The sequence below is a fragment of the Haplochromis burtoni genome, unplaced genomic scaffold (genome assembly GCF_018398535.1).
Source record: "Haplochromis burtoni strain Fernald_Lab_line unplaced genomic scaffold, NCSU_Asbu1 Contig_8, whole genome shotgun sequence".
NCBI classification, from domain to species: domain Eukaryota; kingdom Metazoa; phylum Chordata; class Actinopteri; order Cichliformes; family Cichlidae; genus Haplochromis; species Haplochromis burtoni.
Window position 1 is genome coordinate 1,028,026 of NW_024582369.1, and position 18,855 is coordinate 1,046,880.

Here is an 18,855-nt window from a genome sequence, read left to right on the forward strand (position 1 = left end):
ACAGTTACTTTTTTCCATGCCTAAGCTCTTTGCCGAACATTCACACACCAACTCTGATGGATACATCACGGACAACTTGTGGTTTAGTATCTAGTCCAAGGATATTTCAACATGCAGGCTATCTGAGCCAGGAATTGAACTGCCAACCTTCCAGTTGGTAGATGACCTGCTTATCAACATCTTGACATCCTCTTTTTTTGTATCTGCTGCTTTTAATCACTTTCAAGGACCACAGTCTCAACTGTTTTTTGATAATGATATGATGATTAAAAGAAGACACTGCAGTTTGGGGAAGGCCTTACTGGTATGTAATAAACAGTTTATAAACAAAGTAAAATCTGGGAGCCTTTTGCATAATTGACAGCAGTTCTCGAAGCAAAACTGCAGCTTTATGGATTATTGTGTAACTGTTTTCATGTTTGCGCAAAAGATTGTGGGTTGACAAATTTTCTGTCTGCTATCTCATCTTTGGTTATGCTGCTTTTGAATAAATTTGTCCTGGTGTGGCAGAGTTATGTGGTAAACAGCAGCTAAGGCAGTATTTTATGCTGACTTGAAACTACAAGGGATTGGAGCTTAGTGTGAACTGAAATTTCAATTTTACTCTTAATTTCCGTTATTTCTGGCAGCTGTAGCTGCTCATAGAAAATATGCTCTTGACAACAACAGGGAGAGCCAGAGTGTTTCAGGACTTCATTACAAAAGAGAAGCCTGCCTGCTGGTAGAGCATAACAAACAGCTGATCAGACAGGGTAGCTGTGCAATTTCATGCTTATGCATAAAGTATCTCTCTCCCACTTTTATTCAAATAGCATCTGCGGCACAAAAAAAGAAAAAAAAATCACATAGCTGTTGGACTATATGTAAATCAAGTTAGAATCTTATGGTTCAATAAAAGTCTAGTGTTTCGGTGTCATTGTCCAGCGTTTTGTACAGATTTACGAGGGCATAGGGCACCACATGCATGAACCTCTTAAAAACATTTTTTTTCCCATAGGCTTTTTTGTTTTTCTAACAATTGTGTGGAGAATGTGCTTTGTTCACGTTCCCTATTCACTAGGCTGCAGAGATGTATTGGTGGAAGGCATGTCAGCATGTGATTAAAGCGATTTCTTTGACAGAATCCCTTAAATGAACTCAGTTTTAGCAAAACTCTAAAGTCTAGATTCAAATTTATTCACAGAAAGCAATAGACAGATAAAAATGATTATTAACTGGGCATTGCAAAGTTGTCAGTGACTAGCAGATGATTGAAATTTGAGGGGAGGGTTAAACAAAGTCTGTTTTTAAGGTTACAGTGAAGTTGGTTATTCAATCAAATGCAACAGACTCATTTGGAGGGAAAAATGTATCGATCATGTGAATAATTGGTCACTAGTGTGCGCTAATTCCGGGACATTGTACTCCTGATGCTGGGAGGGGTGTGTAGGGGGAAGGAGAGTGAGGGAGTGAGAGGAGCAGGGGTGAAGAGAGGGGGAGGCGCCTTGTTTGGAGGCTTTGCTGTGTGTTCCGGGCGTTCTCTCACTCGAATTTTTAATGGAAATACGATTGAGTGTGCTCTCTGTTGCAGTGTTGAAAGTTTTGTGACACTTACTGGGGGATTTTGTGAACTTTTCGGAAACTTTTGCCCCATTTCGACGACTTCTTCTTCCTCAGTTGTGGGGTTTGGTTTATACCCCGGGGCACCGGATCCGTGCATTGCAGACTGTGGAGCAGGGGACACCGCGCTTGAGAGTTTTCAGACGAATGACCGGGTGTGGGTTTACATAATTCAAGGCCGACTTTCTTTACCTTTGGTCTCTCTCTCGGAGTTTTGCTAAACATGTCGGGACGCAGTTTGCGCACTAAACTTCAAATCGTGCCAAGCAATGCTGGAGCATTTCACCAGTGCGTCAAGGGCAACTGTCTGTGAAACAGCCTTGGCACCGATATCTTGTTTACTGCTGGGGATTAAGGTTCCTGCCTGTGGGCTTGGAAGCAAGCTACAAAATACTGGTGTGACTCCGAACAAAGTTTTCTAACATTATGGAAGGTGATCAGGGGACCGGTGCGCCTTCCGATGAGCCTCAGGCAGATAGCGCTGCTGCGTCCGACAGTTTCTCCCAACTGTGGTCGGACGTTATGGGGATGCTGGTAAGTTTGGGGGGGAGGGGTGACGTGATAATTGGTTGACATCACAGACTCCCAACTAACTGAAATTGTTTCCTTTAACACTTGTATTGCGAAATGAGTGTTTGTTTCGCCGAATTATAGGCGTATGCAAGTTACGCATCAGCTCTCTCCAACAGGCCCATGTTCCAAATCCATCGGTGCTCTGCGTGTAGCTTTGTATTCTACTGGAGTTGGCTGCCAATGATGAGCTCATACAGCCAAGTCAGTCCGAGATCAAAGCAAACAGGAGTTGATTGTGTGTGGTGTGTTATGCACCGAAAAGTTACCCTTTATGGGTTATATAGTTTTGAGATTCCTGTTGTCTTTGTAAACTGCTGTTATCTCATTCAAGTGAAGTTTAGTGTATGTTACAGGTTTATGCTTTGAAATCGTTATCACTTCAGAGTTGTTCTGTGTTGAGGAAACCAAATTCCTGAAACAATGTTTTGTGTGGCTTTCAATGCATTCTTTATTTTACTGCCTACATGGGATGTAATAGATCTGTTATCTATAGACACTGGAGTCCCTTTGGTCTGATACTGAGGATGTGTGTATGGTGTACAGAACTGTGTGTATATGGGGAAGGAGAATGCTGACACTAGACCTGGCTCCCAGCCACGCAATTTATCTAGATTTATTGCCTCTGGAGGCATATGTCTGATAGGCTGCTCTCTTTTGTTGGTTTTTTCACCTTGAATGGAATCACGCATACTGGGAAAAGCAACAAGTTTTGCTAAAGTGCATTGCATACACTCCAATGTTTTACCATCATTTTGAAGTCTCCCCCCCCCCCGATTGCTTCAAACACGATAACAGTGAAAATAAAATCCTATCCTTGGAAAGTTTTTCTTTTTTTGACAACATTGTTGTTGTTTTGTTTTTGTTTTTTTACCTTGAATTCCAAGTAGTTGGCCATCTAATGAAGAAACAGCCTGAAGGACACTGAAAAAGAACAACAAAGAAACAACCCAATGTCACTGACCTCAGCTTTGTTGCTGTTTTTTCCCATATTAGTTTGTAGTTTTAGATCATCTTATTTTCCTATTTTGCTGTGCAAGAAATTTCAGAAATGTGAACGAATGGGATTAGATTGGCCTCCTCCAGCTTCTGAAAACTAGTGTCTTTAGCAGAATCGGCAAGCCCATAACTGATTTAACGACCGTGATGAAAGAAAAGAACGAACATAACATAACATCTGGCGCGTAGGGCTATGAGATATTACTTTGTTTGTTCTGCAAACTTAAACAGAAATGTCCCTTCATTCCAGGCCAGTATTTCTTTGCTTTTGTTTAATTTGCTTACATGATTCAGTTTCTGCTCGTTTAGAATGCTGCACTTAACTACAGTGTTTCTTTACGTATTGGAAAACATTTCTAAATTGTTAACATTTAACTAAATCATTTCACGGGGAACCTTGAGTTTAACACTTTGCTCACGCTCATATCTCTAAACACATCGTGAGATTCTGAACACAATGAACACCGCGCTCTCCTTCAGCAAAATGGATGCTATATATAACCAACCCACTATGGATTTCAATGCCTTTTGTTTTGCTTGAGAGCTTGCCCTTTGAATTGGGATTTGGTCTTAGCTTGTTGACCCAACTTAGCTCACTGTTGCACATGTGCCTGATCTTTGGTCTTTGCACGTGGAAACAGGCCTAAATACCTCTTTAGAGATAGTTTTCCAACATGATAAAGATCTGGTCAGACTTCTTACTGTTCTCCATCTTCCACAGATTACCGTATGTTTCAGCACACATACCAAACTTGGAAAGTACTCTTAAACTTTAAGCAACCGTTCAGATAAACACCAAAATGCTTTGTTGTTTGTCCCTTGAAAGTAGGTTTTCATAATGCTTTAACTGTAAATCAAATGCTGTTTCAATCTGCTTTATATTTTCCCGTCTCTGAGGTTAACCATCCACAGTGACGTGTGGTGCAATGTGTTTAATAAGAATACCTTAGAAAGCCATTCATTTATGTGCGGTTTAAGCTCAGTAAATAGCTCTTGAAGTAATTAAAACTCAAAGGCAGTTTAGGACAGTGTGGCGTAGGAGCTGTGAATTGTTTTAAGTGGTTGGATTTACACATGTCTGAAAAGGGAATTTGCTTCTGCTTGGCCCGCCCCACGTCTGGAGATATGGGGGGGTCCCTCAGAACAGAACTTCTTTACTAGCTTTTAAATTAATCTGAGTTTAAACACAAATGTGCTTTATGAATTTGTACGGAGGCTGTCTAGATTTCAGTTCCTTTTCATTGGATCCCATTTGGGAAATATCCTGTGGGATTTGACTTTAACTGGAATAACTGCTGCTTCACTGCTGCTGATGTAGAGGAGAGACAGAACAGAGATTTCAGATATGTATTTGCCTAAGGCAAGCTTTAAATTGTGCCCCCTCACCGTATAGGAAGGTATGCTCACTAACCTGGACAGCTGACAGTCACTCTCTCTTTCCTTCTCTCCAGAAATTTCTCCTCTGTTTATTGCTTGAAAGGCCATCTGAATCCACAGCCGTGGTAATATTTTATTTGCCTGCAGGGAGTCCTTGTTGTCTTTGAAAGGAGTTTTGTGGTGTTTTACACAGTGTGGGTGGTAGTTTGTCCATTTGGAAAACTGATTATGTAGGAGACAGTGCTCCATCTTTAAACCTAAGAATGTGATTCTGCTCTTGAGACGTGATTATTGATTGTGTCTGGAAAATATATGGCTAGATGATGTGACCCCTAGGTGCTTCCTCCCACATAGCATTTTATACATAGTGGCAGCATGTCCTTCAGTTGTCTGCTTTCACTTAAAGCATGGTTAGCTGGGCCAGTTTGTCTTTGCCAACAGTGTTCTCAACACAGTCTATAATAGCTGGATTTAGTCTATTGGTGCCAAGTCCAACTCTGGTCACTTCTCCTTTGCTACCCCTCCCTGACCAGACTCATTATTGAGGTCACTCAGGGATCTGGCAGGTTTCCTCTGCTGCGATGGCAGAGTACTGTTCTGCTCAAGCCACGGATATCCTGAGGAAGCTCTCTAAAAGACTGAGTTGTGGCCCCTGGCCTTACCCTCCTTAACAGTCTTCCTCTACTGGCCTGAAGGCCAACTTTTAGTCAGATGTCTCCTGGTTTGGGGATTTGTTTCGTGCTCACCTGCAGCACTTTTAACATTTTTAAGAATTGCAGCCGGCTGATGCAACACCCAGTGATGTTTTTATCAAATAGTTTTTTGTCAAATGTATATTTTGTGTTATACTGTTAACAGATGGCATGTTCTCTTTCATGTTATTTGTTACCAATAGAATGGTATTAATCCAGAGAAGCAGGGCGGGATTAGTTTATGGAGGCGTTTGAGGAACTAAGTAGATTGATGGATGTAGTAACAACTGGCTAATTTATCTTATGATGTTTGGACTATTGGAGAGGTGATGTATTGTTAGTGTTGGTGACTCAAGAGATTCACTTATAAAAAGATTAGTACAGTGCACCACAATGCAACCCAGCTGGCAGCAGTTTCAGTCTGCCAGTCCTGTCCTGAGTTTGCTTAGCAAGTGAAAGTGATCACGCTGCTAACCTTCTAGCATTACATCAGACGGCTCTTTTGTCATCCATTTTCATTGTTCTCGAACACACAAAATGGGTAGTCACAAGGGCGTGATTGTAACAATGGTTAATACCATCTACACTTCTATTCAGCCCATGTAAAACTAAACACCGGTATGATAAATGGAGGAATTTGACGTTAAAGGTTGAAACAGAACAAAAATATTTGATTTTTTTTTACGTATTATACTGGCTTTTCTTCAGCTAATAAACAAGCAAGCTTTCGTTTAGATATTCTGTAACATGATGTGAAGAAGATAAACTGAGTGAAGCTCCAGCTTTAGCAGATATTCTTCTCATGTCACCGATATACCAAGAAAGCGCTTTTGAGCAGATGTTCCCAAGGTTGCAAGTTATCAGTGCCTTGCATGCTAGTTGTGTGAATTTACCTTCATTGGGTGCCTTTCACATAGTTTTGACTTTTCCCTCTTAAAGAAACTGTCACTTCAACAGTGAACTGCCTCTTTTGAAAGGACTGAACAGCCCTTTATGTATTCTGTTATATGAAACGCTTAAGCAAAAGTGTTAAATCCTGGGGAATTTTCTCTCCAGATTTATATCATATTTAATTTAAAATACTATATTTAATATGTGCTTGATGTTGGTTACTTGAGTATAAAGCGCTTACTTGGTTTCATTTTTATAATGTAACAGTGGGGGTGAATGTCAATATATATATTGTAATTATATTACTTTATTTTTTTGGCAATAAATTCATGATTTAAAAAAAAGCCTGAAATTGAAGCTGCTGAAGTTTAGCGCACAGACATGCCTCATGATTAAAGTGATGCTTCTCCAAATTGACTTTCTGAATGTCTGTAGAGGAACCCTGTGTCAGTAAGAATGCAAGGAATTCCATGGCCAATTGACCCGAGGCTACTAAACCTTCATGCTGTTTCCTTTCTCTGTGCAACCTTTGCATACAAAGCATATGCATGTATATCTTTACTTTTTAATATCTAAAATAAAGCAGATTATACGTGATTTGTGTAGAAAGACATATTGACTTCATTTTTATTTCTGCCATAGATGTAAATCATCTCTTTTTGAAGCAATTGTAAAGGAACTTTATGTACCGCAAATCATTCAGCATTAATAAGCGCTTTTAATTTCTATTTTGATGGCGGCGCAACATGTCAGCCATTAATTTGAAGTGGTCCTCACACAAACGAGTGATTTGTTAATTTTGTTAGTTTTTTTAAACAAAACGGAAATTTTTCATCTTGAAATTAGAAGTACCCATCGTAATGGAATGATGAGCTTTTGTGACACTTGCACACTCTTTACTCTGATTTCATACAAGCGACCTCACCCATTCTTGCTTGGGTGGAGTTTTTGGTACGACTATTGTTGCTATTGTTCAAGTTTAAATGGGGAGTTGGCCTCCTTCACATCGAGGGTGGAGTAGCTGTTACATCACGTACATCGGCACACGGTCATGAAACTAGATGTGTTTATAGTTCTATATGTGCGCATGTAAAGCGGCTTCAGAGTAAGCGTTTTACAGTAAGGATCTTTTGAGACTTATTGCCAACAGAGCCTGTTTTGTTTTAGGTTACATAATGACTTATGCGTTAGAGTCTCTTATCAAATGAAGGATCTCTGTTATCAGATTACAGCTGTTTTATTCTCTTCTCACCAAACAGCTGCCCTGGTTTGTAGTCCACAGACTATCCCTTTTCCAGCGTCAATGCCTACCCTCCTGCCAAATTTCCAAACAATACTACCACATTTTCACTTCCACTTTGACAGATTTACTCTAAAATGTGGACAAAGCACTTGTTCGTGCGATGACACGACCAGTCATTATGAGAAAACAGCTGGTTTACCTTTTCTTAAGGCTGTGATTCACCCAAAAGCATCTGGAGTCATTATACAACAGAACATGTGAATGTGTCACTGTACAAAGTGACGGTGGGAGTGAAGGCTCGAGGTTCAGCTGTGTCGAGCGCCTATGAGGTAATCCCACTGGAGAATCAGAGGAATCTCAGTCATCTCTGCACACACACGGGGCTGGGGGGGGGCTGTTTTAGCAGTCTATCTGAAAACATCAAAATATATGCAGCTTTACCTGTCCACAGCTGAGAGATAGTACTGCAAGTGGAGACAAAAGACTTGAAAACGTAAATAATTCTGCAAAAAAAAAGAAAGAAAAATCCATCACTGTTTTAAAAAAAAAAAAAAAATTGGAGTCGTCGTCTAAAAAATGATTTATGCAACTTTAAAACAGGCATTAGTCTTTCTATTTGGATGTTGCAAATATATGTGCACAGTCTTGATGTCTGATTGTAACATTTTGGCATTCTCTAATGAGTGTGCGCTTTCAGTCAATGTGAGGAATGAAGGCGAAAACATGTGTCTGCTCGGGGAGTGTTTCCACTGGGATTCTCAGTCAGCTCAAACCACATGTCTGGCCAAAACAGGATTTCTCAAGAAAAGATGCTGGGAGGACAGATCACAGCAAGCCAAAGTGTGCATTTGAGACGAAGCAATTGTGTGTTGTTTTTTTGTTGTTGTTTTATTTTCAGTAATGTGCTCATCTTACAATTAATAAATTGTAACTCTGTCTCACCGAGCTGTGTTTGTGATTGGCTTAACTCAGTTTGTTTTGGTCTGATGCTTTTGAAATCCCCAGCATGCAATGTGTGCGCATACTAATGTGTGTTCTCCCCGACTAGACACCAAGGTCTGAAGAAGACCTGTGTGTGTATGCACGGGTGTGCGTGTGACACCTTACTCACAGTGATCCATTCATTTGTGGCCTGGCACCCAGATAGGGAGTCCAGTTGAGAAAGACAGAGACTGAGGGAGACTGTTTGGACCCTGCACAGTGACTCAATGCTAGCTGTCTGCCTGGCACAGATTAGATCAACACTGATGAATATTCAACTGTGGGCCATCGCTGCCAGAATGGCCTAGATTTTAACCAAGGCAAGACGCAGGAGATGAGCTTCTCTCCCACAAAAGTTATACAAAAGTTGCTTTATGTCCTGCAAAGAAATATCAATGACTTAATTCAAGAAAGTAATTAATATTTAAGTGCTTTTTTTTCTTCCTTTTTTTTAAGCCTTGAGAAAATAATTAAGATATTCTAAATCTGAAAGGTGGGCCGACATAAACACAAGTCACCCTAATTAACTTCATAGATTGCTTTATAACCGGCCCCTTTATGTTGACAGTTTATGTTCAGCTACGCATTTCAATAGAACCTGAATTTAAAATGTGCTCGACTACCTCATAGTGTTATCTTATTTTTGGTAAGCTCTTTAACGTTTGGAGCAGAACTTCCTCCATTATTCCTAAACAGATCTTCCTCACAAAGGCAGGAACTGTGCTAATGTAAACTGAAGCGTGTTTGGGTTGGAGCTTGGTGAATGTCTGAGGAGGTAAAGGGCATCTTGAAATAAAGACAAAAACCCAGGAACAAACCAAGGTCTGCCAGTGACACTGAATGGAACCTGATAAGAATGAATAAATGGGCCTAAAGCCCTTTTACCGGGGGTATTTTTAGGTTTTTTTGTTTGTGTGGCGTAGTTTGCCGCAGCGTGGTCTCAGTTTGAACGGTAGTTGACACTTTGAAATTAGTGGCATCGCTAAATAGAATGCATATAAAGAATAATATTGTTTCTACTTATCCAAGAACATATTTAGTTTATCCAAAACTGCGTAGGAGTGAGAGGGAATGTCTGTGTTAGGCATACAAAAATGCATCCTAGTTAACTTCTATTTGCCACTAATTGTAAGTGTATGTTACATTGGTTATACAAAGTTTTGAGGGGATGTGAATGTCACGCAGTGTGCTAACTCGTTTAGGCTTTTTCCTTTCCCTGCAGTACTGGTGGAATATTGTGAAGTGCAGTTATATGAAAGCGTGTAAAGGATAGACCAAGTGCAGAAAGTAAATCGAAACAAAGCAGTTGAGTGTTCATAATTCATGCAAAGAGTTTTTCCAGTGGGAGCATTGTCAGCGAAATTATCAGTGGTTTTAGTGGTTTTAGTATTCTGGCTAAAACTATGCCTCTTCTTCTCCTCAGGATGGTTCTCTGGGCAACATAGATGACCTTGCACAGGAATACTCTGAGTACTACAATACCTGCTTTAGTGACGTCAACGACCGCATGGAGGAGCTACGCAAACGACGAGTCTCCCAGGAACTCGACATGGTAAATACACACTCACCCATGTAATTACCTTGCCTAATGAAATCATGTGAACGGCTATTCATGCACAGCATTTTCTTTGCCTCGCTTCTGAACTTGCATGCTTGATTTTTTTTTTTTTACGCTCTTTACTAACTGCCAGACAAAGAATAGCAGAGACTGAACAAACAAGATGAATTTGTGTTAATGTCCAAGTCTTTCCCCGAGGCCAGTGTGCCTGAACACCACTACAAGTCCTTTTCAGAGAGATGTAGGATACCAAGACACTTCTTTGGTTGCCAAGTTGCAAGTAAATCTATGATGGAATGCTGCTGGTGCTGCTGCAGAGGGCCTAGCTTTGTGCAGCATGCAACCCAATGGGTCCACATGCTTGCAAGAGCAAGTATAAGATGAATTCAGTAAGTCCCTGTAAATAGAACTTGGGCAAATAAATTTTCAAACACACACAAAAACAAATGGTCAATTCTGTTTTTCTGCTAAGCTAGCTGCCGCTCTCCACCACGTTTGCTAGAAAGTCAGACATAGTAGTGTTATTGCCCGATAAAACAACGATTCAGCTCTCCATCCACATACTTTGCACACATTGTTGTCACATTGGACTTTCTTATTTTAGACCTTGTACCGATTGTCTCCCCATTTTTCTGCATGTTTTTCTGTCATCACGTTTCCAGTTTAATAGGCGGCCCCTCTTGCTCCAAGGCGACCATGTGGCTCAGCTTGCATTGAAAGGCACAGCTGATTTATTGTGCTGTGCATTTAATGATTTCAGACATCCAGTTGTCACCACTTTCATGATAGACTGTAAATGCATTTTGCATCTTATTATAGATTAAGTGCTGTCTCTTTGGCTGCAGACTTTGATCTGTGCTTACCTTTCGGGCATTTTTTTGTTAGTTTTGAAGGGAAGCTCTCCTTCTGAGTTCTTAAAACAGGGGAAAAGGAAGCTGTGAAGGCTCAGGGGAGGGGTTGGGGGTTGTGCTGAGTGGGACCTGAGCCTGAAGCCCAGTGCAGGAGGAGGCTAACGACATGAATAGTGGAAGAATGAGAAGGAAGGAGGATGAGGGGAATGAAGAGGAGGAGTGGAGTATGTGAGAGCCTGCAGCTGTCCTGCCACTCTGCACAGTTTGGCAGCAAAATATAGAAGAAAAGAAGAAAAATACATGGAGGAGGGGATATAGGTCAGACAACACCTTATCAAGAGCTCTCAAATGTGCAGTATCAACCCACACTATATGGATTTAACCTTGCCTTGCGTTTGAGTGCAGGCCTTTTTCTAAAATTAGTTTTGGGTGCTGTTCAAGTCCAGAACAGTCTTTTCTTTACCAATCCTTCTAGGATGCAATGGATTAAGACAAACTTTTCTTCTCTTAGACAATATTGTTAAGAGGCATTGTGAAAGTAATACACAAGGCGTGTACCGAGACAGAGCACAGGACACTAAATGAACTGAGAATGAGCTTAGACAGAGCGACGGACACCCAGTCAGAAAGAGAGTAACAAATGACTGTTACAGCTTTTGAAGTGTGTCCAGAAGTCAGTGGCTGCAAGCCAGCGTCATGCAGTCGTCACCCCTGGGACCAGTGCCAGATGGTTAGGCAAGGTCATAAGAGCCACATTAATAGAGACAGATTTTATTAGTGGAGGTGGATGGTAAAGCAGACAGGACTCCATAAGGCTCACCTCTCTTTAGCCATTGTCTTAATTTTCATGCGTTTCATAATGTCAGATTTATAGATCAGTTATTGATTTCAATTATTATTATTTTTACTAGTACTTAACTTGTTTCTTCAGATCTCTCCTACTATATGCTTTTCAGTTCAGATCTGATCTATGTAGTAGAAATTTTAGGGTAAAAGTCACCTAAGCTTTGACCTTTCTTGGTTTGCAATGCTGTACTAGAGAAGGCTGAAGTTTAGATAAATGTGGTATCGGAGAAGACGCCATGAAAGCTGTCTGGTTGCCAGTAAATCTGTGATGGAAGTCCTCATACTCCAGGTTAAATATAACTTGAGGAAAACACTGACTGGATATTTGCTACTGGAAAATTCCCATGCGAAAGCCCCACTGTCTAAAGTGTTGTTGTGGTCAACATTATAACACCAAAAAGTAAGAAGAAGGCCTTTTTAAGTTTCTGTTCTCCAAAGCATTCTCAACTTGACTCTTGGTACGGCGAGTTTGCTCATGATGGGAACCATTCAGCTTCTCTTTCGGGGTTTTGGGGGCTTTTTGGGTTTTTTGGGCTCTTTTCCTTAAAGTAACGAGAAATGTAACATTTGGATTTTTTTTTTCCCACTTGCACAATATTATTAGCCTGCTCTTGCATTGTGCCCCTTTTAACATAGTGATGGCTGTCTGTGTTGTTGCAAAGCAAGGGGCTCTCTCTATTAAGAGTTGATGACGGAAGCTCTCTCTTAGATGGCTATCGATGCACCTCCTTTCTGCGTGGCTTCCTCTCAGTTGTTTCTGTGACTCTATGGTAGTTTTATGAGTTAGTGGGATACAAAGGGTTAAATAAACATCCTCTTTGGGAATGTGGATATGGATTAGCACGACGGCCTCGCAGTTTCCCAGCGCTCTTATACATTAGCGTTCGGATGCTGCGTGAGGATTTTTATTATTGGAGTGACAGGAAATGCTGGAAAAGAGCAATATATTCAGCAGTTTTAATAAAGTGTGTTGTCTCTAATAACGGGTCAGTAAAAGGTCAGGTCAGAAGGATAAATAATTTTTTTCTTTTTTTTGCCTGGGATTCAGTTACATTTTAGTCTTCAGTGTTCTAATTCTTAGCTAAATACAAAGGATTTAGTTATACTTTATGGCTGGGCCATATTATACCGTTCACGGTAATACCGGTATAATGTTAGGCAATGATAGGAAAATGAAATATCGCGATAGAATATGAGTAAAACGCGCATGCGCAGTGCCTTTGTTTTCATACGCACATGGCCGATTGTTGAGTGAAACAGATGAACCAGAATTGGTTTGTAAAAATGGTGCAACTTCAGTGATGTGGAACTGGTTTGGTGTTTGTCCGTCAGATACACAACAAAGCACATTTTTTTGCAGAACATGCAAGCGGCCGTCGTTATTGTCGTATTTGTCGGACTAAGATGCTCTTAAATCTGGGAGTAATCTGGGTCCTAAACTCCGTATGCTTCAGGTCAAACAACACTGCAGCATCACTTAGAGTTAAAAACTGTCTAAATTCTTTCATCTTTAATAAAACGATCAGCATTGCTGCTTTACCAGGTGTAACTATAAAGTTTAACTTCCAGGCATCCATGAAAACAAAAGTTATTACATTTAACGGAGTTAGAAGTTAGCAGGAAGCTAGCGGAAGTTAGCTCGCTAGTTTCGCTAGTTACCTAAGCATGATATAGCATGTTCTGACTGAGAGATTTCTGAAAAAATTCAAACGTACAGCTCTGCTATCACTTCCAACATAAATGAAGACAGGAAACTAAACAGCAGTGACGTTTGTAGGGTTACTGAAGTTGGGCTAGCTGGTATATAATGATGTGCTACGTGATCGCTAGCGACACAGCTATGTTAGCATAACATAAACAGTGAAGCTGGAGGACGAACACTAACACTTTTCCACTTATAAAAGTTAACGTGAAGGTTCCTCATAGGTTAGAGACAAATGCAATCGCATGGCAGGATGCTGTAAACGGACCAAACTTCAGTCAGGAGAACAACTGAGATAATCCATCCACAATACGAGGTTAGTCATTAATATACTGCAACAACATGGGAATAGAGCAGCTGCCAGAGAATTCAACATTAATGAATCAATGGTACAGAAGTGGAGGAAGCAAGAAGAATGAGTTTAATAAAGTTTGATTTATCTGACTGCTTTGTTTCGCTTAATGTGCCTTATAATCCCGTGCACCTTATGGTCCGAAAAATACGTACTGCACACTGCAGTTTAATGTTGCAAAGCACCTCTTTTTAACTTCAGTGGATATTATACATGGTTATGCTCAGGATATGTCAGCCCATTTCTACTGGAAATGCCTTTTGGTTAAACTTTCAGCAAGGAATTTGCATTTGCACTGTTACATTTTTATAAAGCTTTAATGTACATAAAAACCAGCTTCTTGTTTAAGTAAAAAATAAATGGAAGGTTGTCTTTTTGCGCTAGTAATGTTGTGGAGTTGTATTTTGTCTCGCATCAATTATATCGTCAGTTATATCGTTATCGCAAATTTTCAAATATATATCGTGATAAATATTTTTGGCCATATCGCCCTGCTCTACTTTAGAATAATGTAGATGCATTTGACCGTCCTAATGTATCTTACATCTGTAACCATAAACATGATTTGTTTTTCAGTGTCCCTTTTCAAAATAGGTGCTTCATAGTAGTTTATTTTTACGATAATTTTTAAAAAGTGAGTTTTAAATTTCAGCATAGCAACGAAAATTTGCTTGGCCCAATGTTGAAAACAGTGATGTCGGTGGCTATGGTAGAGGTTACCTCAAATAAAAAACAAAACAATGATTGGCAGCCCACAGATTCTAGGAAATGATCCCAATTTTGGTTAGTAACACAATTCAATCACTGGTTTGCAGATCTGTTTTAGATGTGGACGGATTCTTAAAAGGCACCAAGGCAGAAGTTTGTAAAGGTTTTAACCAGTGGCTTTGAAGTAGCATAAATTATCATTGCATATTATCATTGCTAACAACTGCAATATATGACATTCTTTGGTTTCTGAAGCGGATGATGATCATTTTAAATACTGCTCCATAGAAGTCATCTGAAGTTGAAGTAAATACATTTAGTTAACTTTTGTCTTTTTCTTCTTGTTTCTTCAACATCAAGGCAGTTGGAAAAGTTATTCAAGCTATCTCCATGAGCAGCCACAAAGTCACGCTACAGTTATGTCAGTGCAAGTTTAGTTTAATTCAAAGGGAAGAAAAAAAAGTGCCAAAACGCAGACATAAAACACCAGAGGAGGGATCCCTTAAACATGCAGGGACTGGTTGTTGGATGACTAATCTTGTCTGGCCAAGGGAGAGAAATACCAAACTCTACTTTGACATCACTTTCTAACCATAGCACAATAGTACAAATGAAGTACGCTAAATATAAATCAAGAGAGCTCATTTTGGCGTTTGTGGTTGTTGGGCAAACATTTTAACACTTGCTGTTAACCATAATGAGACATTGCACTGCTGTGTGTGGTAATATCTTTGAGGATAATTTTAGATAATTGCATAAACAAAGCATCCTATCAATCATAAATCTGTTCATCGTAACCTGCTAACTCAAGGAAGGCGTTTTATTTGTTTTATACCTGAATTGCCTGACAGCCGTGGGTCAAGACTCAGGCACGGACTTGTGTTTTTGTTTTACCGTGAGACGAGGAACCGTGTGGTTAATGCCCACATGAAGTTAAACCATCAAAGTGCGTAAGTTCAGCTGGGTTAAAACTACAGTGTAGAGGAAAGACAAACCGTGTTGTGAACTCTGCTGCTTATTTATCCTTTCTACTCTCAGATTTTTGCCTAGAAACATAGCAAAGTCAAACGCTCAAACAGCAGAGACTTTGTTGCTGTAAGATTGCTTTCAAAGGACGTTCGTGCCGCTGTGTTTTTTTTATTATTGGCAAAACCCTTGTGGAAAGCAAGTGGTATATTTAAATGTATTTTGTGATTTATTTGTCACTAATGGGACATCGGTTGTAATAACTTTGGTATTTGTTTTGAAATACCAAAGCTGAGGAGGATTCTCAAAGCTGAGGAATGCTCCACGCGCTATAAAAGAATGCAGCCCTGTGCGGCGAGCACGTACACACACTCTCCCAGACGTCCTTGAAAGGAAGAGGATGGAGATGTTGGTGTGCTAATGTATTTCTTGTAAAAAACATTTAGGCAAGCGGCAGCTTGATTGGTGTGGCGTGGTTGAATTTCAGAAAACACAAGTGTGGGTTTTGTGTGTGTGTGTGTGTGTGTGTGTGTGGATTTTCCAGAACAGCCAGTCCCGCAGGCTTGCACTGTGCTGTACTAGTTCCACCTCTAACGTCTTTTTCAGGGATTGCAGTAGGTACCTGTTCCACTACATATCTTTCTACAGGGCTACTTACAGTTGCCCACCCAGGTTCACTCGGCCATGCCAGCTGGCCTACCTCCACTACGCCACCTGGTCTTTTTGCTACACATACACCTTTTTTTCCATCTGAGGTTGGGAGTAATTTTGGTGAAGTAAAAGTGACTTCAACAGGCTTTTGCAGTGAATGGAATATGTGTTTAGCACTCATCTGTATTTTGAAGCTTTCCCTTTAATTAAAAAAAAATATCTGGATCTCCTGTTGCGCAGCTAAACTTTGTTGTAGTTTCCAGGTTAATGATGGAAAGCACTGTGGTTTTTGGAAGTAAAGTCACTTTTCAGTAGCGCTTGTGTGTTAGGGTTTAGTCGTTTCCGATGCCAGTTTTCCTGTGCTCAGACATCGTGATCCTCATTAGTCAGAGCTCTCCCTTCTTTCCCCCTTTCATTTTAACTTAATTCAGTCATGCTTAACCAATCATTCTCCCATCACAATTGCACGCACATACACACTAAGCGAACCATGCACAAGCAACGCCTTTGGACATCTAAGGGGAAAAACGCATGCACGTTCACACGCTTACATGCCACTTTTAGGTAAGTAGGGCAGCATCTTAAGATTATTCTGCAAAGTTCGTGTAAAGGATAGCCTGCCGCCTCTGGGGGGGGATGCATTGTGGGATCTATGCTTTATACACACACACGCTCGTAGGCACCGCCTCAAAGACAGATTGCCTTGATATTCTCTTTCAAGTAACCGTGTCAGCAAGTTATTCATCGTTTAACTGTGTGTCTGAGAGAAATGGAGGTTTACTTTTGGAACCATTTACTGTTTGTCTCATCACATCCTGCTCTGTGACAGATTAATCCCACAGATCTCTAGCGGAGAGTGAACAACATGTAGGTTTTGTTTGTTTTTCACTCATCTTTTCAGCTTTTCACTCTCTTTCCATGTCAGAGATGGCACGCACAGACAGGAAATAAAGGGAAGCTGAGGATGAGTAGGAGGAACAGAGAGCCACATTGTGTCTTGTAGGCCTTTTAGTGTGTGTGAAAGTGGGGGCGAGATGTGTGAATGTGTGTAGATGTTCCTTGAACTGGGTTTATGTCTGTGGTGGAATGAATGTGGCGATGCCAGGGTCAGTGTCCGGCTGTATTTTTGTGTTTATCCAATATCCAAGCAGTACAGAGACATTGTACATTAAAATCACTTTTACAACGAGCTGGCATGGTGCTTACAGTTACCCACTGGTGAAACTGGTATCTGTCCTGTAGCTGCTGTCCGGAGAAGCCGCAAAGAGGATCTGATAGCAAAACCAGCCAACCACTACCTTTTTGAAAGCGTTTGTGCACTGTGTTTGCATGGGAGTATACTCCTCGTTCACAGCGCCCCTCCCTCTTAACGTGGGTCCACAATATTCTGCACAATTCATTTGTTTAAATAGAGCTGCCAAAGTGGTGCTTGCTTAAGGGATGAATGTGTTGTGTCTTTGTCTCTCGTAATCTCTGCCTTTGCAAGAAAAAAGACAAACAGTCCTTTCCGAGATTTTCCTTACGTGCAGCTTGGTGACTGTAGAAACAAGCTTCCACGACTGTAGATGTGTACCTGCTCTTTGAGTTATGGGAATCCCCATATTCCCTGGGATGTACAAATTAAATGGTCTTCCGACATGACTTGATTTACTTCACGAAGAAGCTTCCAGTCACATGTCTCTGTCTCGTTGATTGAAGTAACAGACAAACACACAAATGGCCAGTAGGACTTGTGTTGAGCAAAAATGATTGTTTAATGACTGTCTCGCTAAAATCCTTACAGCCACCTCCTCAGTTGTGTGTGGTTATTGTGGGACTTGGGCTAATTTAGAGGCTTTAAGCCACTTTAGCACTTCAGGTCCTCTGCTCATTTGACTTGCAACTTACGGTTGTTCCAAAGTTCCAAAGAACGCTTAAAGGTAGTTATGTCACTCCTGACTAATACACTTGCTCATGCCTTACTCATGTTCATGGGGCAACAGCGTGGAAGGATTGCACTCCCTCAACCATTATATGAATATAAAAAGGTTAAACTGGAGGTCGTCCAGATTAGGAAGCGTGACTCTCTTAACTGTAGGAAACTGTCTGTGTTATGCTTCCCGTGACTGCTGTTCTACAGCTTAATACCTGGGTGTGGAGATGCAGGATGAGGATGCCAATTTCCTTTCCCGCTCTCCATTTCGGGGAAATTCTAGATTACATTTGTCTTTTGTTAATGGGCTTATAATAGAGAATTTTTTACTGATTGTCGAAGTCAAGACGGTCCAAGTAACCCTCAACCATCCCCTATATCGTGTTTGTTATCCTGCAGCGAGAGAGCCAGTGAAACGGAAAGCTTAGAGTTCTGTAGAAAGACGGGGAAATAGTTTTTAATTTTAGATGTGTTAAGAAATCCTGGACAATTTCAATATAATAGGACAGACAAAATAACCAAAAATAAAAATGTAATATCAGCATTTACATCGGGACTTGTTTCCTGTAATTCTTCATGAACTGCTAAATAATAAAGGTCAGACAGAAAGAAAGTGGAAGTGCGAACTTGTCTTAGATTTTGGTTTCTATTCTTAGGTGGATCTGATAAATCTCATAAATGTTGCTGACAGTGACCCAAACCAAAGGGGTCTTCACGAGGGTCTTCACCTTTTTTGTAATTCGATGACCCATCTGGTTGAAGACCCCCAAACCCAAGCCCTGCATACTCTGATCATTTATTAGTGCTTCATTAGTAGTTTTAGCAATGTTATAATTGACATTTTCTTACATATGTTGCAAATTAAGGCAACTAATGGGGTCTTTTCCAGTCTTGCTTACTGACATGATAGAAGGGATGACAACAAATTAAGAGTGAAGTCACATAATGATAACTGTG

At 40.5% G+C, this 18,855-nt stretch overlaps 1 protein-coding gene across 8 annotated transcripts in view; it reads left to right on the forward strand.

Annotated features, from left to right (window-relative positions):
• Positions 1-18,855, forward strand: part of sash1a (SAM and SH3 domain containing 1a) — a 167,344-nt gene that overhangs the window by 113,148 nt on the left and 35,341 nt on the right. For 6 of the 8 annotated variants that reach the window (XM_042225918.1, XM_014338509.2, XM_014338516.2 and 3 more), the window contains exon 2: positions 9,776-9,904. In XM_042225918.1, coding sequence (XP_042081852.1) covers positions 9,776-9,904 — 129 coding nt within the window. Of the gene's footprint in view, positions 1-1,462; positions 2,134-9,775; positions 9,905-18,855 lie in introns of those variants that run through there. The other 2 variants (XM_014338520.2, XM_014338528.2) reach the window with 2 other exon arrangements.